The following is a 26,275-nucleotide window of genomic DNA, read 5'->3' as shown; positions in this document are numbered from 1 at the left end:
ATTGAGACATGTAAAGCCACAAATGGAGAGGTCAATTACATACAAAATATCAGCTCTTTAATATGGAAATAATATATTGCATTCTAGGATTTTAGAGGATCAGAACTGGAAGCAAGTTTAAGTGGTTTAGCTCTTACTGGCCATTGCTGCAAAATAATTCTAAAAGGAAGAAAAGGGAAGGAAGGAAGGAAGATGGAAGGAAAGAAGGAAGGGATGGATTCCTAAATGGCCACACTATCTTTTTGGGCAAGTGCTATCAATACTATTAGAAACTCAGATGTCTTGAATAAGTCAGTTCCACGAACTTTTTCTATTTATTTTTCAAGGAAGTAAAACAATTTAGTATAGCTTAATCACTTGGGAATTAAGTTGATGATACTTCTGATCACCATAAATCTAAAGATAAAAACATCAAGAATACACTCAAAATGACTATTAGTTAAAATCATTCTGTGATATTAAGGATTTTGCCTTGAATTTTATTTTTACACATATCCAAATATAGGCCACATTTAGCTTCTGAAAAGCAGGTCAGATTTGGACAAAATGAGTTTGACATTATGGTAAGCTAATAAAATAGAAATATTTTATAAGCAAGCTGAAAACACCCAAACTGGAAGCTGGAGGAAAAGATTGCTAGAGATGAAAATCTGAATATCACTGATAAAGAGGTGAGAGTTGAAGTAAAAGGTATGTTGAAGTAAAAGGTATGGACTGATCCCTGGGAAGACACTTACAATTAGAGACAGGGATAGGAAGAGAGGTTGAAGGAAAGTTAGTATGGCACTAAAGTCAAAGTAGGAAACAGTTTCAAGAAAAAGGTAGTTTTAAAATTCTGAATGACACCAAAAGATCTAGGAAAATGAGACTTTCAAAGGCCAATTTATTGTTCAAAGAGCAATTTCAATAGCACTAGGAGTGGAAACCTCATTTTAGAGGATTAGATAGACATGGAGGCAGTAGTTATAGTCCAGTCACTCAAGATGTTTGATAATAAAAGATAGAGAAACAGCAGTTAGAGAGCAGTAGGACCAAGAGATTTTTAATTTTTTTTTAAGGAAAGGTAGATCTACATGTGTTTAAAGACACAGGAGAAAGGGAAAGATTCAAAATAAGGAGATGAAAGATGAGAAGAGGTGATCTAGAAGTGGGAAGGAATAAAATCTAAAGCAAAGGTAAAGTCAAGGAGGATTGCTTTGAATCAATTTAAAACTTTAAACCTTTAAAACCATAAAATGAAATTTATTAAGGAGTCACATGTACAAAAATATTTATAGCAGCTCTTTTTGTGGTGGCAAAGAATTGGAAATTGAGAGGATGCCCATCAATTGGGGAATGGCTGAACAAGTTGTGGTATATGAATGTAATGGAATACTATTGTGCTATAAGAAATGATGAGCAGGCAGACTTCAGAAACACCTGGAAAGACTTGTATGGACTGATGCTGAGTGAAGTGAGCAGAACCAGGAAAACATTGTACACAATAACACTAACACTGTGTGATGATCAACTATGATTGACTTAGCTCTTCTTAGCAATGCAATGATCCAAGACAATTCCAGAAGACTCCTGATGGAAAATGCCATCTACATCCAGAGAAAGAACTGATAAAGTCTGAATGCAGATCAAGGCATATTATTCTCATTTTCTTCATGTTTTTTTTTTCCTTTTGTTCTGTTTCTTCTTTCACAACGTGACTAATGTAGAAATGTTTTACATTATTGCACATGTATAACCTATATCAGATTGCTTGCCACCTTGGGGAGGGGGGAGAAAAAAGAGGAATGGAGAAAAATTTGGAATTCAAATCTTTCAAAAAATGAATGTTGAAAATTGTGTTTACATCTAATTGGAAAAATTAAAATATTATTAATTTTTAAAAATTGTAAATGAAATGTATTTAATGGGTCATCATGGCCAAAGAAGTAATTACCATGTGATCAACCCACACAGGTTCTCTTAATTTAAAAAAAAAGGGTTTAGCATTTATTATGCAAACAAAGGCAACAAGAAACATCATTCCGTGGGATATTTGGTTATTGTATATTGCATTACTGAATAAGTATTTACAAAAATACCACTATGAAAATCATAGTTTATGCATCATTATCTGATATTGAGGATGAAGAGGTACACAAATTCTATAAAGTACTCAAAATCCTTCAAATTAAATCAGCATATTGATATTACGATAATCATAACTTCAACACAAAGGCAAGAATAGGTAAAAATGGTGGAAAATAACTTTAAAAATAGGAATCTGAAATAAGTAATGAGTCACAAGTTACACAGAAACTTCACTCACGTTATAAATAATTTCTTTGAGAAAATGAAAGGTGCTAGATGAGGTGAGCACCTAATAACATTACAAAAAAGTGAACATGATTATACTGATAGGAAACTACTCATTATAAATGTGGGTGTCATTTTTTAATAAGCAGTGTGTAGGGGGCAGCTAGGTGGCGCAGTGGATACAGCACCGGCCCTGAAGTCAGGAGGACCTGAGTTCAAATCTGGCCTCAGGCCAAACACTTGACACTTACTAGCTGTGTGACCCTGGGCAAGTCACTTAACCCCAATTGCCTAACCAAAAAAAAAAAAAAAAAAGAAAAAGAAAAAGAAGTGTGTATACAGTTAAGTCCACCAATTTGATCACCGTACAAAAAATGGAATATGAAAATAAGAAGGGACTTAGATACTGAGGGAATTGAGGAGACTGGAGCAAGTGGTGGTGGGAATTGAGTGAACCACACGGACACAACTCTAGAGATCGCTCAGTTCCCTTTCTATTCAATTATGGATCTACTCCAATTTCTGTCTTGTGAGAAAACTTTATTCAACTGTGGGAACTGTGAGAAGACTTTATTGCACTGTTTGAACCCAGCCTTATATGACTGGGAAACTGGACCACCTCTACTTGCTGCTTAGAGACCCTTAACTAAGGATCTAGGTTACGCTGATCAGAAACCTGGTCAGATCCAAAGACTGATACAAGGAATTTTCTCACAACTATACATCTCAAGCAAACCATATTTCATATCTGAAAACTAGACCCATATCAATCAATTAGTTTTGACTGTTCAGACATTTGGGGGAAGCGGGACAACTTTTTTTCTGATTTCAGGGAATTGTACCTGTTTGTTCTCCCCCTCCCAACTTGGAAAGTCCCTAATCTTTCCTCCAATTAGAAATCAGATTAACCTAATGTTGTATTCTGGTGTTTTCTTTTAATTAATTGGTCTTTGATTAATTGCTTTTAATATATAAGAGTCTGTCTCCCCCTGTATTTGGGATCCAATGCCAAAGCTGAGAAAGGCGACTGGTACTGATTTGTCATGTAATTGGCATGCACTGCTTAAGAAATCAATATGCTTGGAAGCTCAAACCTTTGTTTCCTCACACATTTCATCTTTTACCCACTACAATCTCAATTACAATAATGTCACATGGAAATCTAAACTGAAATAAATTGCCATGGCAAGGGTATCAAAGAGCCTAAACACCATTTCAAACAGCAACACTTGACTTACTTGCCTAGAGGAGAGATATAGCAGCCAATGGCAACAACAATTTAGAAGAGAATTCTACTTATCTATAAAATCTTATGGAGATGAATGGCAAAAGATTTTCAGTAGTATCATCTCATAAAGCAGAGAAGAGCAATGATAGATTTAAAAAAAATTTTTTTAAAGAAATCTGGCAAGAGACTCAACTAACCAGTCATTCCAAGGGCATTTAGGGATAAAGATGGGGCAGAGTCAAGATGGCAGAGTAGAGGCAACAAGTCAGGTGAACTCTCCCAACATTCAACTCCAAATAACTTTAAAATCATGCCTCAAATTGAATTCTGAAGTGGCAGAGCAAACAAAAGATCAGGGTGAGATCACACCACCTTGGAAGCACTGGAAACTTGCAGACCTCCAGAACTAACTCTGAAAACTGCTGCAATGAAGAAGCCTCATAGAACAATGCTGATTGGACCCAACCCAACAAGAAACCCTAGAAGAGTAAAAGAGAGAATGGCAGAGGAAATGTTGGGAAAAGAAATTTCTGGCACAAATGCCAGTACTAAGTCTGTATCCCAAAGAGATCAAAGGAAAAGGAAAAGGTCCTATTTGTACAAAAATATTTATAGCAGCTCTTTTTATGATGGCAAAGAATCGGAAATTGAGGGGATGCCATCAGTTGGGGAATGGCTGAACAAGTTGTGGTATATGATTGTGACGGCATACTATTGTACGATAAAGAAATGATGAGCAGATGGTTTCAGAAAAACCTGGTAATAATTATATGATACAAAGTGAAATGAGCAGAACCAGGGGGATAATTACATGCTTTGTAGTGGATGGGGGAGAGCTAGAGAGAGAATCTGGAACTCAAAAAAATGTTTTAAAAGAATGTTATAAATAATACTCTTTTTTTAAAAAAGGATAAAAATGGAAAAAAGACAATAAACAGATGAAAGATGGAAAATATCTATAAAGATTTTTATAACAAACTTGTCTCGCCATGAAAAAAAAGCAGAGCCATTACACCTTGGACTCTAAAATCATTGTTCTGGATATGTTTATATAGAAAGTAAATATGGAGCTAGAAAAAACAAAGATGGGAAAAGTCACTAGATTAAATCATAAATAGATGAGATCTGTGACAGGATTGTGATGGCATCGAGGAATTGATTTACAGATAATAGAATATGTATCAGAAGGTGGGTGATGTCAGTCCCTAAGTTCCTCCCTCAGCCTATTCCCCAATCCTGTTCTCTTACCCCTAGAAAGCAGTGGGAACAACACCTATGGCCTCTGCGTGGGCTTATGGAACTACAGTGTGAGATGCCAGTGGAAAAATGTAGTCTAGTTTGTGAGCCCAAGGATGAACTCTGGGATAGATGAAACTGTTTCTAGCAGAATATAAAAAAGAGGGGAAAGCCAGGTGGTGCAGTGGATAGAGCACCGGCCTTGGATTCAAAAGGACCCGAGTTCAAATCCAGCCTCAGACACATAACACTTACTAGCTGTGTGACCCTGGGCAAGTCACTTAACCCCATTGCCTAGCTAAAAATATATACACACAAAAGAGGAGCCACTGCATATTATCAGCAGCAGCACAGAGATTGTTCAGAGTTCTGTCTTCAAATGTGATTTCCAGGCTGAGACAAAGAAGTTTTTGGACATCATTATTTAGTCATTGTATTAAAGAAAAGGAAGTATTTATATAAGAATTGATCTCCAAAACTAGTAATACCTTGGAAAAACTGTCATAAGTTTTTTCAAAAGACCAAAGACAGCCAGAAATATAGATTCACTTGCAGAAAGACACTGATAAATGCAACATCATAAACCAGGTCTTAAACAGGAACACCAAGGTCCACAACAATCATAGTTTTGCTGTCTTTCTCCATGCAATTTGATTGGCATTTCCATTAGAAACTCGAATGATGGGCCAGTTGGTGCATGTGCATTGAGTACTTATGTTGTTTTATTGTCTACGGTATATGGTTTCCCTGTTTTATCTTTTCTATTTCTATTTTTGCTGTTGTTACTTTGGGATCATAACCGTCACCTTTTTTAAGATACTCTAGTTTTTTAGCTATATAGAGAGTTTATAGAATTCATTCTTCAGAATGAATACAAACATATAATATATGCTAGATAAACACTGCAAATAGAAAAGTTGGGTACATAATTAAACAGGAAGAGCAAAGCAAGCTTGACTGACTATGGAAAATTAGAGCACCTCTTTCATGAACTCAAATTTCTTGGTAGAATGAAAACCTATCTTTTAAATGCCAATATTCTATCAGTACTGTAGAACTGTTACTAACAGTCTAACACTACATTCTCCAAAGAATTAAGATTGAGGATCTCTCAGAAGCCAATGGAAAGAACAATGGTGGGTATGAACAGGTTGCAACCCATAACAAACAAGGAACTACAAAGAAGATGTAAGAAGAGCAAAGAAATAACTAATGGATATCCCGTGTGTTTCACTGGTTATCTTTGACATTTCAAGAGAAATCAAAGACAATTCTAGTGTGCGGGGCGGAACCACTGTAGCAAATTTATGGAAGGACATATAGGAGTGGACAGAATGGACAGCATTGATGAGCTGCAATCTATATCATTGAAGAAAACACACAAAAAAGTGACCAGATACAGTTGAGAATTTGTGCAAAAAAATACAATTGCTCTGGCCAAAGCTATTTACATACTAATAACACACATATCTAAAGGTTTTTTATATGTTTATTAAAATAGGAGTCTAAAATGAGGGACTTGGCTGGACTTCAAGGTGTGGGTGATCAACTACACAGGGTGGAAAAATAGATTACATCTTATCCTCCCAATTTCCTGTATCCACCACATCTACACTACCCTGTTCTTCTTCCTCGCACAGTTGGCCTTCCATGGCCGCACTAGTCATGAAGTATTCAGGGCAGGAAGGATATAACCTAACCTGACCTAAGTATTATAAAGCACAGGCAAATTCCTGCCACTACATGTCACTGTATAATGTCTCTTTGATCATGACAGCCATGGGAGCACTGCTTATCTCCATGATCTATATATCCAACCCTAATTTCTCTCCAAACCCATCCCTCTTTAAAATTTTCCTATCATTGTCAAGGACACTACAACCTCTAGTCACCCAGGTTCTTAACCTTGGAGTCCTCTTTAATGACTCATTTTCTCTTATATCCAATCAATTATCAAATCTTGTCATTTCTACCTTCAAAACATCTTTCTCATCTGACCCCTTCTGTCTACTAACAGCCCCATACTCATTTGAGTCCTCATTACCTCTCACCTGGGCTACTGGAATAGCCAACGATCACCAAGAACATGAACTATTAGGGAAAGAACACTCTCTTTGACAAGAATTTATGATAAAATTGTAAAGTAGTTTGGCAGAAATTAAGTTTAGACTCAAATCATACACAACAATAAACTCCAAATGGATACATACTACCTAAATATAATAATTCTCTTAATTGGTCTCTTTACCTCAAGCCTCTTCCCACTCCAATCCATCCTCCACACAGCTTGCCAAAGTGATTATCCTAAAGTACATTTTGACTGTCACTTCCCTACTAAAATTCCAGTGTCTCCCTATTGACACTAGAACAAAATATTTCATTTTTATATCATTAAAATTTTTTATTATTTTTTAATGTACACAATTACTGGTACAGTAATCCGACAGGAAGTAATCAGAGCTAAGAAAATATCATACACAGGGACTATAACAATGTAAGTGAAAAGAACAACCAATACAAAACAATCAAAAGTGAATGCTGCAAAATTATAAAGAAGCAGCATAGTTCCAAAAAAGAGATATGAGAAGACAATTCCACTCCAGTCCTTTACAGAGGTGGGAGGTCCACGGGTGTAGAATATTGCACACATTTTCATACTTTTTCCAATTTACTGATCAGTTTTGCTTATCTTTTTTCTTTTATTCCTTTTTTTCTTTAAAAAAAAATTCTGTTACATAAAATTGTTCTCTGGGAGAAGGTATGAGGAAAGCTACAGGGTAAAATTCTGGTGGGGTAAAAAATAGAAGATAGAAATAAAATGTACTTAAAAATAAAAAAGTACCTTTGCTCATTATTCTCTACTAATACAAAATATTTTTATTAACTGAAGAATATTTTGGTCAGGACTTTTTCAGATACCTTACTATCTGTTTAAGTATATAAATGTTGCCTGAAGTGGCTAATTAGTGTTATATGCATCAGAAAAAACTATACCATAAGAGGAATTAAATTCAGAGCACATTATAGAAATATTTGTTCAAATTAGGCTTAGGTCAGTCATTAATAGAAGACAACCTCTTATTCACTTTATATCATCCAACACCATGTCTTTTAACACGGCGATATTCTTTTTTTTTTTAAATTTATTTATTTTTAGTTTTCAACATTCATTTCCGTAAGATTCAGAGTTTTAAATTTTCTCCCCCTCCCATTTCTTCCCCTCCACTCCTGATGGTGTACAATCCAGTATAGGCTCTACATATACATTCATGTTAAATGTTAAATTTTTAAAATACATTCATATTTTCCCATTAGTCATGATGTAAAGAACAATTAGAACTAATGGGAGGAACCAGGAGAATGAAGCAATGAAACAAAACAACAAAGGAAAAGGAGAGCAAACAGTATGCTTCCATCTGCATTCAGACTCCATATTTCTTTCTCTGGGTGTGAATCACGATATTCTTTAAAAGAGAAAAATGAAAATGGCCAGTGCCTGGAATGTCCAAAAATCCCATATGAAGCTAAATTAAAAAGCCACTGTACTGTGTGGTAATCCAAGAACTCTATGACTCTGCCACTTCTTTTCATCAGGAGGAAGGAAGTGGGTGTAACCATGGAAATGTTTCCATAAACATAAATCTCAAACAATCCCCCAAACCCAGCAACACCAATGAAACAGAGTCCCGGCTCTCTAACAGAGAACTCAGCATTATGTGAAACAAAGCAAATGAAAAGAAACCTGTTCCTGAAATGAAAAGTTCTTCAAAAGATCCAACCTCATACTTCTTAAACTGAGGCAGATGCCTTTTATCTGGGGAAATAAATCATAGTTATACTCTGATACTTCAGCTGTTGGGTGGATTTAGCTATTTCTGTTCTGTTTGCTGATATGAGAAAGGTGTGTAGAAAAGTTAATAACATACCTTAATCTAAACCTACTTTGAAGCACCTGGAACCCAGGCAAATTCATGTAAGCTGGCACTTTGTTGTGCCAAGGTGGCTGGCTGTCATGTCAGAACTTACTTTTTCCTTTCAACCAAACCACTATGATAAGGAAGAAAACAAGATGCTCTTTCTCAGGACCATTTGAGAATGGGGCTTAAAGAGTATTCCTCGTGGGCCAAAAGTGGGCAAGAAGAATTCACAGAAGAAGTGAATAAGTAACTTAACTCGTTCACTTTTTGAGTCACTATGGACTTTCCAAAAAGCTGTTATTCTTTTAAAGCCTAGTATACACCATCATATAGATGGTTAAATGAACACTAAAAAGTGCCTAGTGACAAATAATAATAATTCATATTTTGAAAGGCACTGTGGTATGCAAGAAAGAGCACTGAATGTGGAGTCAAGAGATAGAGCTATATAAATAGATATATCATTGCTAGTAGAAAGGAAGAAGGGATTATCTATAATGGCTGTCAAAAGCTACCAGCACTACAATTCTATTACTCCTTATCTTCAGACAAACAAGTTTACTAGCTAAGTAAGTGAAGGTTCTCCAAAGACACAAAAGATAAATGAATGAAAAAAAAATTTATTAAGTGCTTGTTTTTGTGAAAAATGCAGAGGATACTAAGAAATGAGCAAGATGTCATCACTTTATATGTGTATAAAGCTTACAAGTTTTTAAACTTTCACATCCATTATTTCTGACCTCATTTTAATTTTAGAGAGCAGAAGACCAGCCTTTTTCAGAGTAGAAAGAAATAATTTGCTAGCAAGGTAGAAATGGTTAATTTGGGTAAAGTTGGCCCATAGGATTTATGCTAAAACTACTGATATTTCCACTTTAGGCAGAAAAATTTTAAAACAAAAAATCAACTCTTCAAAGCTAAGCTTTTGGAGGAGCATGGGAGAAGAGAAAGGACCAGAATATTAGTACTTTTCTGCAACTCTCTTAACTACTCTAGACAACAACAAAATAATCATAACTTAATGCTTCAAAATTATAAGGATTGACTGAGCCTGGCCTCAAAAAAGAGATATGAGAAGGTACCTCCCCCTATATCTTTGCAGAGGTGAGGACTGTAGGTGTGGAATACTGCATACAACTTTTTAAATATGTTGGTTAGTTTTACTGGATTTTTCTTCCTCTTTTTTATTCTTTAAGGGATGGCTCTCTAGAAGGGAGAGAGAAGAGGGACACAATGGAAATTGTAGATAATATAAAAACAAAACATATCGATAAATTTTATGGTGGCACAGTAGCACCAGCCCTGGAGTCAGGAGGACCTGAGTTCAAATCTGGTCTCAGACCAGATACTTGACACTTACTAGCTGTAGGACCCTGAGTAAGTCACTTAACCCCAATTGCCTTGCCAAAAAAAAAAAAAAAAAAAAAAAACCACCAACAAAAAACCAACACAATCTTTCTGGGCCTTAGCTTCTTCATTTATAAAATGAGTGGTTTGGATTAGAGCTGCTAACATCCCTCCCAGCACTAACACAATGTTAATTTCCCCTGTGAGAGTAAAGGACAAGAGAGTTAGAAGAGCAAAAATTGGAAAGGAGATACTAGCCACCACAAATAAGCCTTTAGGATTTATAGGTCTGTATGAAAAGGGAAAGAAAGACCCTTGATCCTAGGGTCTGGGGCAGAACTCAAGAATCAGAATTTAAAAGCTAAAGCTCTTAAGTAATTTCACTTGGGCTCCTACCTACAGCAAAGGCAAGATTTAGATAGCTGTCAGAGGTAGGGAAATAAAGGAAAAGAGAAAAATAGAAAAGAACCTTTCAAAGTACCCAGCTGTTGCTCCCCTAGGCAAAACCATAAACTCTATCATGTCACTGCATTAAAGAGAAAGAACAAAAAGAAAAAAAAAACAAAATAAGGAAAAAAAGAAGCCTGTTCTAAGAACTATAAGATAGCACAAGAGCACCACCTACTGTAAAAGGACTGGCTCACTATAGAAAACCATGACTTAAGGAAAGGATTTAAAGGACTACTGTTGTTGAAAGGCAGCTCAAGCAGGCAGATGAAAACTACTGGCTTACCAGTATGGATCCGCATATGTTGTATCAATGAAGCCTTCAGTCTTGTTTTATAGTCACAGTGCTGGCAATGGAAAGGCTTAACTCCCGCGTGTATACCCATATGTCTCTGCAAGGCCAATTTGGAAGAACATTTCCTATTTGAAAGGAAGCAAGGTTTGTCAAAACTTAGTAAAATAAGGTCTTAGTTCCTCCTCTTTAAAATGGAGGGGTTAATCTAGGTGAACTCGAAAGTATCTTCTAGTTCTAAATCCATGATGCTAACATATTAAGGCTGTTTCTCACTTTAGTAAAGAACATGAATCTAAAGATATGGCTGCTATTTAAAAAAAAAAATCACCTGGGAAAATATCAAAATACCACTGCAAATGTTACTTTTCTAATCTAAATGTCTACCAAGAGGATTCTTTAATTAGTGCACCACAGAAAGTAACTAGTAGGTGGTAGAGTGAATACAGCACTGGACTTAAAGTCAGGAAGACCAAACTTCAAATACTATCTCAGAGACTTCCTAGCTGTGTGACCCTGGGCAAGTCACTTAAGCTCTCTGTGCCTCAGTTTCCTCATCTACAAAATTAGAGGGTTGGACCTGATAACCAGTAAGTTCCTTTTTGGCTCTGAGTCCATGATCCTATCATCTCACGACCTCTAATGATTTTTTAGCTTTCACATATGAGTGAGCACTATCAGAAATGCTTATCAAGTGGTCAGACTGCCAATTTGTCATGGAATCTTGTTTAAAGTATTAACTCAGAACAGATCCTGTTACAGGAAACAACTTATTGACAAGCAAAGCATATTCAATTGAACAAGCATTTATTAAGCACCTACTATGTGCTAGTTGGCATAGCATGGTGGAGACAGTGTCAGATTTAGTGTCAGGAAGACTTGGGTTCAAGTTTTACCTTTGACTAATACAGCTATGTGACCAGGGGAAAGTCAATTAACCTTTCAGTGTCCTATGAACTTCTCAAAGACTAGAAATTATAGATCAGTATCTGATCTGTAACAAAGAAGGAAGTTCCTGTATCAAGTATTCATTAGAACCAAATTATAGTTATGCCCCCCAATTTTTTTGCCCTCAGGCAGTTTACATTTGCGTAAAGTGGTGACAGTAAAAAGACTGTATGGACGATACAGTATTATTGATTAGTTTTAAGTTTCAAATTTATTTATGTTTATAAGAGCAGAGTAGAGAAATGATAGCAGAAGAGCATCAGAAACAATAAAAATTATGCTAAAAAGCTTTTGTCATTCAGTTGTGTCTAACTCTTCATGAATCTGCGGACCAAAGCACACCAATGCTGTCCATAGGGTTTTCCTGGCTAATAAACTGAAGTGGTTTGCCATTTCCTTTTCCAGTGTATTAAGGCAAATAGAGGTTAAGCGACTGGCCCCGGGTCACACAGCTGTCTGAGGACAGATTGGAACTTAGGTCTTCCTGACTCCAGGCCTGGTGGTCTCTCTAACTGAGCCACCTAGCTGCCTCCGAGTCACCGACTAAACTTCAAATTGGAGAAGCTCAAAATCTTCCAGAATTTTTATGAAATCCCATATGATATAATTCTAGTGCTTATAAACTAGAAAAAGATAAGCAGCCAAAAAATTCTACTAACTTAGCAAATTGACAAAATTTAAGAGCAAACACTAACTAAAAGTATTCAGCCTTATGTACTGACTGAAATTCCAATGCAACTACTATGGCAACGTCATGTATTTAAACAGTGGCTTTTATGTGACAATCTAAAGAGCTAAACCAGATGTCCTTTAAGGTCCCTTCCAGCTCCACAGCTATGATCCTATCTATACATATGTATAGTACATGACTTGATGAATACAACTAGCATCTATGACTAACCCTAGCTTCCTATCCTCCTGTGTTGTTCCCCTTCCTTTTTTTAGTCAACTTCTATTGTACATGGGGCAGCCAGTTGGTGCAGTGGATAGACTGCCGGGACTAGAGACAGGAAGACTTGAGTTCAAATCTGACTTCAGACACTTACTAGCTATGTGACCTTGGGTAAGTGACTTAACCCTGTTTGCCTCAGTTTCCTCATCTGTAAAATGAGCTGGAGAAGGAAATGGTAAACCATTCTAGTATCTTTGCCAAGAAAACCCCAAATGGGGTCATGAAGAGTTAGACATGACTCAAACAAATGAAGAACATTTGTTGCACACAATACCCTACTAATCATTTCATGACTAGCACTGAGCAGGGAAGGGCTAGAGTGTATTGGGGTTATATAATGGCTGTTATATTTGCTAAGTGAAGTTATTAGATCCCTCCATAAGATGAATGCTTCTCCTGACAATATCACTAAATCCCTGTGCTTGTTTCTTCATCTGTAAAATGGAGATAACATCCACAGCTTTACAGTAAAATCTTGCCAAATTAACCTTTACAACATCTCTCCCATCAGTCATTTCTCTCTACTCACAGTTACCATCCTAATTTATAACCTCACTTACCTCTCACCAAGACTACTGCACTAGCCTCCTAATTATCCTCCCCTTCTCCAATTCTTATTGGTCTTCCTAAAGCACAGGTCAAACCATGTCTCTCCCATACTTAAGACACTTCAGAGGTTCCCCTTTTTCTCTAGAAAAATATGCCAACTCTTTGGTTTTTCAAGCTCTTTACAATCTCGCTCCAGCCTACCTTTCCAGACTTGATGTACATCATTCTCTTTCATGTATACTGTATGGCACAGACTGGCCAGCTTGTTGTTTTGTTGCATGGACTTTCCCCATGTCCAGAATGCACTCACTCCTCATCTCCACCTCACAAAATCCCTAGCATCTTACTCTGACTTCAGCTCAAGTTCCGTCTATATAAGGAGCCTATCTTGATCCTGCCCTATCCCTAACCCCTAGAAGTAATGCCTTCCCCCTTCAGAAATTGTATGTTATATAAATATAAACAGGTTACATGTATTATACACATAAATTATGTATGTGTTGTTTTTCCCCACTTAAATGTAAGCTCCTTAAGAGAAGGTACTAGTTTTTTCCTTGTATTCCTAGCACTTGGCATAGTGCCAGGCACATAAGTAGATCTTTCTAATAAATGCTTGTTGATCTGAACTGAACTGGATATCAGAAATGATTTCAACTTTGACATTTTTTAAAAGCTCCTTCTGAAAACTTACAATGAAGTTTCCTACAAGAAAATTAGTATATTCTCATAAAAGTGGAAGCCTTTTCATGTCCACTTTTTAAAAAAATAGTTTTATTTTTAAGTAACTATAAAATTAGCTGGGTTCAAATCTGTCATCTGTTAAATTATGCCATTTCCTACTTAAGTGACCTTGGGCAATTCACATAACCATCCTGAGCCTTCTATATCTACAAAATGAGGGAGTTTGACTTTATGACTTTGTAAGTCCCTTCCAACTATAGGTTTATGATACTATGAAAGCTTGAACAGCTTAAAGACTCACTACATAAAGGAAAGGAAAGTGCTTACAAGACTTGCAGCTAGCATAAAGAAAAAGATCCAAGAGGATTTAAACTCAAGGAGAAGAAACTCTTTCCAATAACTCTAGGCTCCAATACCAAAATCACAAAGGGGACTAGAGAGACATTGTGAATGGCTACAATATTTAAAGTTCAATCCCACCACTGGAAAACAAGAGAGCCCAACTACATATGTAGTAACATAACCTTCCTGGAAGAATTACAAAGAGATAAAAGGAAAATCACAAAAAACAAAGAAATGAAAGAAAATATAAGAACTACCAAAATACTGCATAATAGCTTTGAGTATCTCATCTAAGCACAAGAACACAAAGTTACAGCAGATGAGTCTCATTTAATTGAGGAAAATGGATTTCCTTGTTGGTACTTTTCACTCTGCAATCAAAATATGATTTTGAATAGCTCAAGTGGTTCTGATACTGAATGTATCATTATTTGAGCTATCTACATTAGTTACTGCACAACCACAAAATACTGGTGATGCAGTAGAAAGACTTCATGGCTCCTTTTAGAGCTGGAAAATAATCATGAGACTGCTGCAAACATGAATTTGTTTTCATCTGTGGAGAGCCTTGCTATCAAGAAGCACTGGAGTATTTGCTGAATGAATGATATTTTCAAAGTGTAGCTTCTTGGTTTAGATAGTGAACTCATGTTACTTTTGAACTTAAAGATAAACATCCCTTGTTCTATTCAAGAAGAATGGTTGGCTATCCAAAACCAAAAAGGGTGAGGAGACAGAGCTCCACAAGTAGGAAATAAAAGTGCTACTTGGGGAAAGCAGGTGAAAAACTACGTATTTTCTTCACAAGTTACTTCTATGAGAAGTATTTGTTCCTTAGTTCCTGAAGCCTACTTCTAGTGACAGAAACAGACATAATAAAAATCAAAATAAAGAGTATCTTAATCAAACCACATGTTTAAAAAAAATAAAAAGAATAGGATCCTAGAACACCCACAATTCTAGAAAAAAAAGGAGGGGCCCCATTAAGAAAACCAATTTAACCTCTTACCATAAAGAATCATTTATGGATAACAACTTATTAACCCATTATTTTAGAAAATTATGTCCAGCCACAGCACAACTTCCATTAAAACCTGGGCACAGAAAAATTTAAATGGTGAAAACTGTTAATATTGACTGCATATTTTCCTTTATACAATATAAGATTGATACTAAAAAAAATGGAGCAATCATAGTAACAAAAACCTTAGAAACAAAAATATAACATATCCAGCATGAAAATGTTACGTGATACAAAAGATTTTATTGGATTGAGAGCTGACATTGAGTCCTGGACTTGCCATCAAAAGACCAGAATTCTTAGGATCATAGAACTAGAGTTAGATGGGTCCTTACAGATTATCTAGTTCAACCTCTTCATTTTATAGATGAGGAAATCGAGGTAGGAAAGGTTAAGTAACGTGCCCAAGGAACACTAGCAGAGCCATGTCTTGAACTCATACCCTCTGACTCCAAAACTAACATTCTCCCCATACCCCAACACTACCCCCCCATCCACATCTGCTACTTCCAAGCTGCAAGACTCTGCACAAGGGCACCTATTAGATACAGGGCACCTCTCTAAACCAGTGTCTTCACATATAAAATGGGAATAATACTTATAATAGTGACTTCATTCAAACGGTTGTGGTGAGGTACAAATGAGAGTTTATATAAGAAGTCACCATAACTATTCACTGTTACACAGTTTTTTAAAACTGTGTGTAATTTATACAATAGGATTATAGATTCCTGTGATGGTCTTTCTACTTTTTCAGTGATAGCCGGTGGCAATTACAGAAAAAGAAGCTCAAAATTACAGTTTTTAGATTGTCTATAAATACTAAGTTAGTTGCTGGTCCTCTAAACAAAAGATTAAAAGTTGAAGCCAAATAGGATAGCTTACGAGTTCCCCTCAGAGAAACAAATAGAGGTGCTGGCAGAACGGGCTTTATTGTACATCAAAATATGTGAATATTTCACAAAACCCTTGGTCATTTTGTATTGTAGTGCTCTTCCTATAGCGCATTTGCAAAATTCCACCATGAAAATAATCACATCCTAAGTTCCAGTATTTGTTGAAATTATAGAAAGAGAAATCTTACAAAGAACTCAATTAGTACCTTCTGATCCTTCCCCAAATTAAATTAACATACACTGTGATATTTAGTTATTTTGGGGCAATGACGGGCACAGGTGGTTCAGAAGAAATGAGAGAGGCCAAAGGTTTGCAGATTACACTGAAATCATACCCTATATATCATGAATATGAGGATGAAGTCAGAAGGCATTGAATACAGCAAGTGCCAAACAACAGAACAAAAAAACTGAACTGATTATATTTTAATATATGGTAAATTACTGGTTAAAATATAGCAATCTTTTCCAAATCATGCTGTCAGACCACTAACTTGTTATTGAAACAAGATCAATATTCAGTTTTAAGGACACTGAACAATTGGTTCTAGAAGACAGCTGAAAGACAGAAAGATACCTAGAGCTTGGGAAAAAAATCATGTGCCTTCAGACAATCAGGAGAGCTTGGAAAGCTACAGGTTTATCTTACATACCTAAAAATAAAAGCAAGCTGTACATAACAAAGATTTTCAATTTCATGTATAATCCTCTTTTTCTCTTCCACTATGTATCCATTACGTGAGATGTGCAAATTTAGAGCCATCTCCACTCCAAATATTCATATGGACTATTTGTGCCCAACCTGTGGTAGAGCCTTCTAAGCTTGTATTGATTGGTCTGACCTGTCAAAGCTGGCCACACTGTACCCTGACTCCAACATACTGATGTCATTTTGGTCCTCTTTGAGAAAGAAAGACAACAACTATATAGAGGCAAATGCCTGTTCGATTTAGCATTTGAGTTCAGGAAGAATAAAAATTATTTTAAGAACTGTAGACCTTATTTTTAATCCAGCCCCCTCCTCGCCTCCAAGGCAAAAAAAAAAAATATATATATATATATATATATATATATATATATATATATATAAAAATATAAATACTGAGCCATGTGCCCTTTGCATCTCTTTATGACAATAATACCAAATCTGTAAGACATTAATCTACAAATACATTGACATCACTATTAATGAAGTTTTAAGACGAGACTAGGAAGCCTTTCAAGAATATTAATATGTGCCTTGCCCATAAGAGATACTTAATAAATGTTTGATAACTTGAATGCCATCTCAATAAGCTGTTATGTGTACTTCAAGGGCCTTTTGTCCTTTGGAGATTTGAGAATAGGAAAGAAGAGGAAGAAGTATTTTCATATTATGTTTTAATTATTTTTTAATTGACTTTTCTTTTTCATAAACTAAAATTATGAATATATTAGTATAAGGAATTCTCAGCAAGGAAATTCCCTCTAACATTTCAGGCTGGCATCTCCCCTGCAACATGTAGTCTTTTTGAGAGGTCTTTTTCCTTTTTTTTAATTTATTATATATTTACAGCATTCTTTTTTTTAAAATTGAGTTCTAAATTCTTCCCATTCCTCTAGTCCCTCCCCCACCCATTAAGAAAGCAAGCAATATGCTATCAATTACACATATAAAATCATGCAAAACATAATTCCCTATTAGCCATGTGCAGCATGTAGTCTTAACTTCCTGGAACACTGACTGCACTGAGAGATTGAGTGACTGTCATGAAAATTTAGAGGAGAGTTCCAATAAAAGGAACATAGCAACTCTAGGATGGGTCAAAATGGTTTACTGATACTCAAAGCCAAGCATGGCATAGGAGGATATAGACAGATGGACAACAATTCAGTCAAGGATAGAGTCATACGCCATCTACCTTTCCTCCATCCTCCCATGGGGCAGCAGACAGAGTGACAGCCCCAGTGAGCTGTGATATGGGCACTTGCTGAGGACCTGGGTTTACATGGGGTTTTCAAACAAAAGGCTTACTACGGTAGCTGTCACACTGCCAGTGGGGTAATGGGGTCATGAAAGACAGACCACAGCAAAAGACCAGGTCTCTGAAGATTAAACAGGAAGACCAGGATGTGGAAGGTGAAATCATAACTGTGCCACACCAACAATTTGAGGAAGAGTCTAGCAGATAGTTCTAACTACAATTGAGTGTGGTGAAGCCTTAAGCATACCAGTAACCTTATAAGAATAGCAGACTTAGAAGAATGGGCTTATAGACTCCTCTGGCTATTAAGTTACTTCCACAGGATCAATCAGTGTATGTCAGATATGGGATTTGAACCTAGGCTATCCTGACTCCTAAACCAATTATTTATCCTTTACATTGAAGTACCTCTTGGAACAAAAATTTGTTTCTTTCTGTTTGAAGGCAATTTTATAGGGAATATGATTTTCCTACCTCATCCAAAAACTTAAACCTCAATCTATGAGCATCTATTAAATAACTAAATGGCAGAGCTAGGAGTCAAACTCAGGTCCTTTGACTTCAAATCCAGTGTTCTTTCCATTATCAAGTCAAACAAGCATTACGCATCTACTGTGTACCAGGCACTGTACTAAGCACTGGGGAAACAAAGAAAGTAAAGATAGTCCCTGCTCCCAGGGAATTCAGTCTAATGGATGGAACAGTATACAAGCAACTATGGCACAAACAAGATTCATACGAGATAAACTGAAGAGAAGCAATAGAGGGAAGGCACTGGCATTAAGGGGGAATAGGAAAAGTTTCCCAATTCTGTGAAGGTAGGAACTTGAAGGAAGTCAAAGAAATTAAGAGATGGAGATGAGAAGGGAGAGAATATCAGACAAAGGAGGATAATGAGTCAAAATGCACCAAGTCAGGAGAAGAAATGTTGTGTGCAAGGTATAGCAAAGAGGCTATTGTGGCTGGATTTCAGAGCACTTGGAAGGGAATATGGTGTAAGAAGCCCGGAAAGGCAGGAAAGGGCAAGGCTATGAAGAGATGATCTTGGAGGTAACAAGGAGGTACTAGAGTTTATAAACAATGTATGTCTATATGGAGGGAATATGTGTGACATGGTCAGATTTACTCTTGAAGAAGATCAATTTGACTGATAACTGGAAGATGGACTAGAGTGGGGAAGAGCCTAGAGGCAGGGAGACCAACTTGAAGGTTATTGCAATAGTACAGGCATGAAGTGATAAGGATAGTGGCAGTATTGAGGACAGGAGCAGCATATGAAGAGATGTTACAAGAGTAGAATTGATAGGACTTGGAAACTGATTGGATATGGTGGGGGTGGGGGGTGGGAATGAAGAATGAAGGGGAAGCCTAGTGATTAAAAGAGTCAGTAATTTCAGTATGGGAATTAGGAAGAGGGGAGGGCTTGGGGGGAAAAGATAATGAGTTTGGTTTTGGACATGTTTAAGATACCTACATAACATCCTAAAGGTTAACAGATATCTTAAGATGTCTATTAAATACAAAATGTCCAATAGGCAGTTGAAATGTGAGAGGAGGTCAGAAGAGAGGTTAATGTTGGATAAGTAGATCTGAGAATTATCAGCAGATAGATAATTGAATCCATAATGAGATGGACAAGGGCGCAGTGGATAGAGCACTGGCCCTGGAGTCAGGACGACCTGAGTTCAAATCTGGCCTCAGACCAAACACTTGACACTTACTAGCTGTGTGACCCTGGGCAAGTCACTTAACCCCAATTGCCTAAAAAAAAAAAAATGGACAAGACAGAAACTGATAAGATTACCAAGAAAAAACTGTATATAGAAGGAAAAGAGAAGGTGGTACAGGACAGACATTTGGAGCTACATAAACAGATAGTTTGACTTTGCCTCCCTGTTAGGCAAGGAGTTATTTTTAGCAAAGACAAGAGACTGTAGGGTTTCTACAAATCTTTGTGTTGTTTATAGATGGCTTATTCCTATTTCAAAGTCAAAAAAGCCAATACTGTAGGTAAAATTCTAGTGAATTGTACACTTTCTGGATGCCAAGGGAAAGTTAAAATCTTAAAGTCACAAATCTATGTGAACCACTTTGTTCATAATGATAGCCATCAAAGTGTAAAGAGGCCACAGATGTCCCACCCACCTAGTTCTCTTTATGTCATCTTTCTGGCTGAGATTTTATAGTTTGTTTTAGGCTGAGATTTTACAGTTTGTTTGGTCATAAAACATAAAAAGTGTTAAATTTATGTTTCATGGTTCAAAGGTTTATTTTGAATTTATAGTTTATTCCTTGAGGTTTGCTGAGGTCAGGAGTGGGGAATTATTTTTTAAGGGAGGGCTTTTATCGATAGAGAAATAAATCAATTATTAAAAGCAAGTTAATTTAGGTTGGTTTTAAAAAGTTTTGGAGAATAAGAACTATAAATATTTTACCTACCTGGTTTAAAATTAAGACCAGGATTCACGAGAAGAAGTATGGATTAGCAGATAGGAAAATGGATTTGGAATCAGGAATTAATGGAAAATATAAAAATATATGGAGTCTGATATTACAGTATTTCAAACTATATTACAAAGTATTAATTATTTTTAAAAATGGTACTGGGAGAAGTAGATCCAGGAATCAGATTAGACAAGCAAGATCTAAAAGAAAATTAACAATATTGCTCAATGTTTCATAATTTCAAGAACAAACTAGGAAAGTACTCCATTTCACAAGAATGACTAGCAAAACCAGAAAGTAGTTCAGCAGAAAATAACTTTAGGCCAGCATCTTATGCTTCTATCACAACTGCTAAACTATGACTACTGTAATTCAATCCATAATGTCTTATTTGAGGATACTATAATCTTTCCTATAATGATATTTTTACAATTTAGGATTTTTGTAACAGCAAATACCCTCCTCCTTTTCTCATCAGCATGTAAATAAGCTGACAAGAAAAATGAGTAAATTTTGTACAATAAAACCACAGAATAAGAAGGAAAGGGTGATTTTTTTTGTTGTTTTTTTTTTTGTTTTCTGCTGAGAGAGAGAAACAGAGAGAGACAGACATTCAGACAGGCAGACAGACAGACAAGAGATAGAGACAGAAACAGAGAGAAGAAATAAGTTCAGCATACATGCCTAAGCTCAGCCAAGGATGATTAAGACATAATATATGATCCTAGAGGGCAAGAGTTATTTCACTTTTTGTCTTCATACCCCCAGTGTCTGGCACATAGAGGGTGCTTAATGTTTATTGGATTTATTATGTAACTTGTAGCAAGTCATATAAGCAGTAGTTGTTGGAGTCAGGATTTGACTTGGATTCCAAAGACAGTACTTTTTCTAAGATAACAGCTATGACTGAAAGTGTTAAATAAAAAAATTTGGGCATGTAGGTACAGCTTTATTTTTAATTATAAAACTTAGTAATAATTTGAACATATACAAATGAATAAGATAAAGCCACAAAAGCTCAACTATTCATATATTTAAAGGAATTTGAAACCAGAATAACCACTTATTTGAAGTCTTCCTGTGATCTGCTTGAACTGTATTTAAAATTACATATACATATAAAATATTATAAATAACGTATATGATTTTTAAATTTTTTATCTATTCCTCTGCCTCATCTTCCACATTTCTTTATATTCTTATGACATTCTTATATTCCATTACATTGTTATACCACAATTAATTTTCATATCCCAATTGTTAGGCATATTAGTTCTTTCCAGTTTTTAACAACTATATATGTTGTTGTGTCGTTGTGTATTAATACATGACAGTTCTTCCTTTTTTTTTAACAGCTTAACCTGTATAACCTCTGAATTTTTAAAAAAGTTTTTATTTATATTTTCTGCTTCTTAAACTGTCATAATTATCCCAGGTATCCTTGTACCCCCTTGTCTTCCCCAAAGAGTTATCCCATATGACAAATAGTATCTTTTAGAGAGAAAGAAAATCAGCTCAACTGATCATAGAAAAATTCTGAAAACATATGCAATACATATTATCTGTCGATCTCCCACCTCCATGAAGGGGTGGGTACAAATAAGTCTTAATTTCAACCTTAGGATATAGCTCTTTAATAGGATCATTGAATAGAAGATACAAATGTGTGTGTGTGGCAGTCATTCCCCAATTGATAAGTAATCAAAGGATATGAACAAACAGCTCTCTGCAAAGTGTTAAGAACCACATGAAAACATGCTTGAAATCACTAATAATGGTGGAAATATATATCAAAATAACCCTGAGATTTTACCACACACCCTGCAAAATGGCAAAAATGACAAAACATGGCAATAGTAAATGTTGGAGGAGTTGTGGAATGATAAGCATACTAATACAATGTTGGTGGAGCTATAAAATGGTAAAATAGAAAGCAATTTGGAATTATGCAAATAAAGTAACTAAAATATCCATAGACCTTGGACCAGAGACTCTATTACTGGGTTTATATCTCAAGGAAGCCATAGATTAGAAATCCTCATAAATTCCAAAATATTTATAGTAGCACTTTTTGCGATAGCAAAGAAGTAGGAACAAAGTAGATTCCCATCAACTGGGGAATGGCTAAACAAATTGTGGTATATGAATTAATAGCAATAGAATATTACTGTGATGTGTGAAAAAATGACTGTGATGACTATAGATAAGCAGAAAATAATATACAGAACTACAACTCTGTAAATGGAAAGAACAGCTAAATACCAAAATAACATAAAATAAAAAGTAAATGTAACAAAATTATAAAGGTCAAGCAGGACTCTAATAAAGAGATATGATTGAACTCTTCCAACCCACTCCTTCATAGAGATGGGAGAATGACAGATCTAATACACTGCATGTGTTTTCAGAATTTTTCTATGTATTGATCTGATGTATTGATTGTATGCTGATTTTTTTCTCTCTCTAAAAGATACTATTTGTCATATGGGATGGCTTTTTTGGGGGAGGAGAGAAAGGGGGCACAGGGATACCTAGAATAATTATGATGATATAAGAAACAAAAAATATCAATAAAAACTTATTTTTTAAAAAGTCAGGGTAGATGAGGTTAAACTGTTAAAAAAAAAAAAGAAAAGAAAAAGAAAAAGAAAAGAAAAAATAAAAGCAAAAAATAAGTTCATAGAACCCAGGTTAAGAATCTCTGCTGCAGTCTATTCCCCTCCTTTTATAAATGAGGAAACTGAGGTCTGGAGAGATTAAGTGACTTACCCAAGGTCACACAGGTAGCTAGTAACAGAAATGGAATTTGAACCTAGGTCCAGTGGACTTCAGATCTAGTGCCCTTTTCACTGTACCATGTCTTCAACCTATAATGTGATCAATTTTATAACTAGCATCATATATTATCAGACAACATGTTCTCCAAAAAGACTGTGCCAATTTATATATCCACTAATAATGTAATAGAATGCTTATTTACCATTAGACACACCAACAATGAATTTTATCATTTCAAATTACTTTTCCCCAATTTTATGGGAATGCCCCAGTTTTAATTTGCATTTTCCTCCTCTCTGCCCTCTTAGCTGAGTACTTTGTCTCATATTTTACTGAAAAAATTGAGGCCATTCACTGAGAAGCCTTCTCTCCTCATATTACTTCTACTCTCTCATCTCATATTACTCATGTGCCTTCTGTCACTATCTTCTTCATTAATGTCTCACCTGAAGAGGTGGCCCTACTCCTTGCTAAGCAAGCGACTCCATTCTATCCCATCTCCTCTGGCAGATTGCTCCCTCTATCATCCCCACTCTTTCACTTCTCTTTAATCTCTCCCTATCTACTGGCTGCTTCCCTACAGCCTATGAACATCTCCCTCATTCTCAAAAAAACCTTCATTTGATTCTCTCAACCCCATAGAATATCATCCCATATCTCTTCTGCCATTTGTGGCTAAACTTGAGCAAGCTATCTACAATAGAAGATTCCACTTCCTCTCTTCTTACTCTTCTTAATTCTCTGTAACCTGACATTTGACCACATCACTCAACCAAAACTTCCCTCTCCAAAGTTCTCTTGACTTTTAAAACCAAAAATCTCTTCACAAATCTCATCCTTTGACCTCTCTCTAGCCTTTGACACAGTTGATCACACTCCTCTCTCTAATATTCTTAGAATTTCCATCTCCTTTACTGAGTCTTCATTAAGTCATGTCCATAGGGCTCGGTCCTGGGCCTTCTTTTCTCCTTCTATACTACTTTACTTGGTGACCTCAGTTCTCAAGGACATAATTATCTATCTTCTCTATGCTAATTATTCTCCAATTTAATTAAACTTCCCTCTTACTATCAAGGGCTCCACCATCCTCACATAAGACACTACATCTTCCTTCTCCATGCTTTTGCACTAGTTGTCTCCCATACCAATAATGCTCTGCTTCCTCACCTCAGTCTCTTAGTTTCCCTGGCTTCCTTCAAAATTCAGCTCAAATATCACCATCTGCTGGAAGCCCTTCCTAATACCCTCTGCCCACTCCTACTCCACACTAGTGTTTTCCCTCTATGATTACATCCTCTCTACTCTGTATATATCCTTTATATTCATAGTTGTTTGCATGCAGTCTTCCTCATTAGACTATGAGCTCCTTGAGGTCAGAGACAGCGTTTTTGCTTTACTTTGTGTCCTCAACACTTAGCAAAGTGGTTGGCACAGAAGAGCTTAATGAATGCTTTTTCAATTTAGTGAAGTAAATAGGAATGAGAAAGACTGGCATATGGTAGCATTTAACAGAGGTTTTTAAAATTGAAATGAAATGTATTCTCCTGCAGCCCAAAAGCTTAAAATTTGTTGAGAAAGTAACACCCACTTAGAACAAATACACAGTAACTTATGAACAAGTGTAAAATAACATAGCAAAAATTACATTTTGATCAAAAAATAGACTGGTAGAAAGGAGATGATTACAGTTTAAGTAAAATTAACATGCATGAAGGTCCAAAAGATTGAACTGGCAAATTAAGACACAGAATGGAAAGCAGATTGCCAGCTACTACAGAACTATGCTTCATAACAAGAAGAAAATTAGATCCAAAAGACAGATTAGGGAGTCAATTTTGTTATCTCAAACTACATTACCAAAGAGAAACACAGGGGCACAATGACATTTTATATGACTTTTGTTTTAAATTTAAGTTTTTGAAATTTAAAATTTTATACAAGAGGAAAAGTAGATATACTACAGCGGATTTTTGAATAGAGGGATAACTTTTAGGTTTTCATTTACACTTGTAGTTGTTGGTCAAATGTGATGGAGTAGAAAAAGATTGGCTATATGACTGGCCTACAAGGCTTTTATGATAGACCAAGCATGGCATAGTAAGGGCTTAGACTGGGTTGGCTAGTGTAGTAATGAAGGTCAATTCTGAGAGACATCACTGGGGAAATGTGGGAGATAAACATAAGAAAGAAATGTAAAAGATATCAAGCCTAGAAAAGAAAATGAAGTAATCATTGATGGCAAAGGAGAAGCTGGGGGGGTGTCATCTATTTGGGAAAGGCAAGAAGCATAACTACATTTTTTGTAACACATCAGTGGATAGTTGATTATCATACCTTTTTCTTCTGCTTTTCTAAACTAAGTCAAATGATGATCTACATATTTCAGACAACAGGTATAGTTAATGAATTACAGGGTCAGTGCTTGAGCTAATCTGTATATTAGAAGGGTATTTATTAATGTAAAATGCTACTAAATCCCAGAAGTTAATGCTAAAAAAATGCTTTTTATGTTAGTGACAAAAATATGTATAGGAATCATCACTCTACTATGGACAGGAAAGTTGTATAACAGTTGCCAAATATCAAGCCAATATATGAAGGAATAAGCAGCATGTTATATTCAACAGGTGACAAATATAACACACGAAAGATTTATTTTTTAAAGGGCTTATAATCTGACTATATAGAAATTCAAAAATGATAACCCTGGGTGAGAAGCTAGTTCAACCACAACAATCCAGTCTTGGATAAGAACCGAATCCAGATGCATTCTCATAAACTATTTCATGAAATGTGTGAACAACAAAAAAGCTTTTACCACTTAGAAAATGTGGAAGAGTGAAGGGATCCTAATGAAGTAATACCTGATCAGTATAGTACTTCTAAGTCTGTCAAGTGGTAAAGAGTCTTCTTTTTGCCCACAAAACTTCTATTCAAAGT

At 35.8% G+C, this 26,275-nt stretch overlaps 1 protein-coding gene across 1 annotated transcript in view; it reads right to left on the bottom strand.

Annotated features, from left to right (window-relative positions):
• Positions 1 to 26,275, bottom strand: part of LOC114050100 (oocyte zinc finger protein XlCOF6-like) — a 56,018-nt gene that overhangs the window by 5,600 nt on the left and 24,143 nt on the right. The window contains exon 5 of the mRNA XM_027871700.1: positions 10,754 to 10,887. Within this exon, the coding sequence (XP_027727501.1) occupies positions 10,754 to 10,887 (134 nt within the window). The remainder of the gene's footprint in view (positions 1 to 10,753; positions 10,888 to 26,275) is intronic.

This window comes from Vombatus ursinus, unplaced genomic scaffold (assembly GCF_900497805.2).
Source record: "Vombatus ursinus unplaced genomic scaffold, bare-nosed wombat genome assembly UNPS02000577.1, whole genome shotgun sequence".
Lineage (NCBI taxonomy): Eukaryota > Metazoa > Chordata > Mammalia > Diprotodontia > Vombatidae > Vombatus > Vombatus ursinus.
This window is presented reverse-complemented; position numbering and strand designations above follow the sequence as displayed.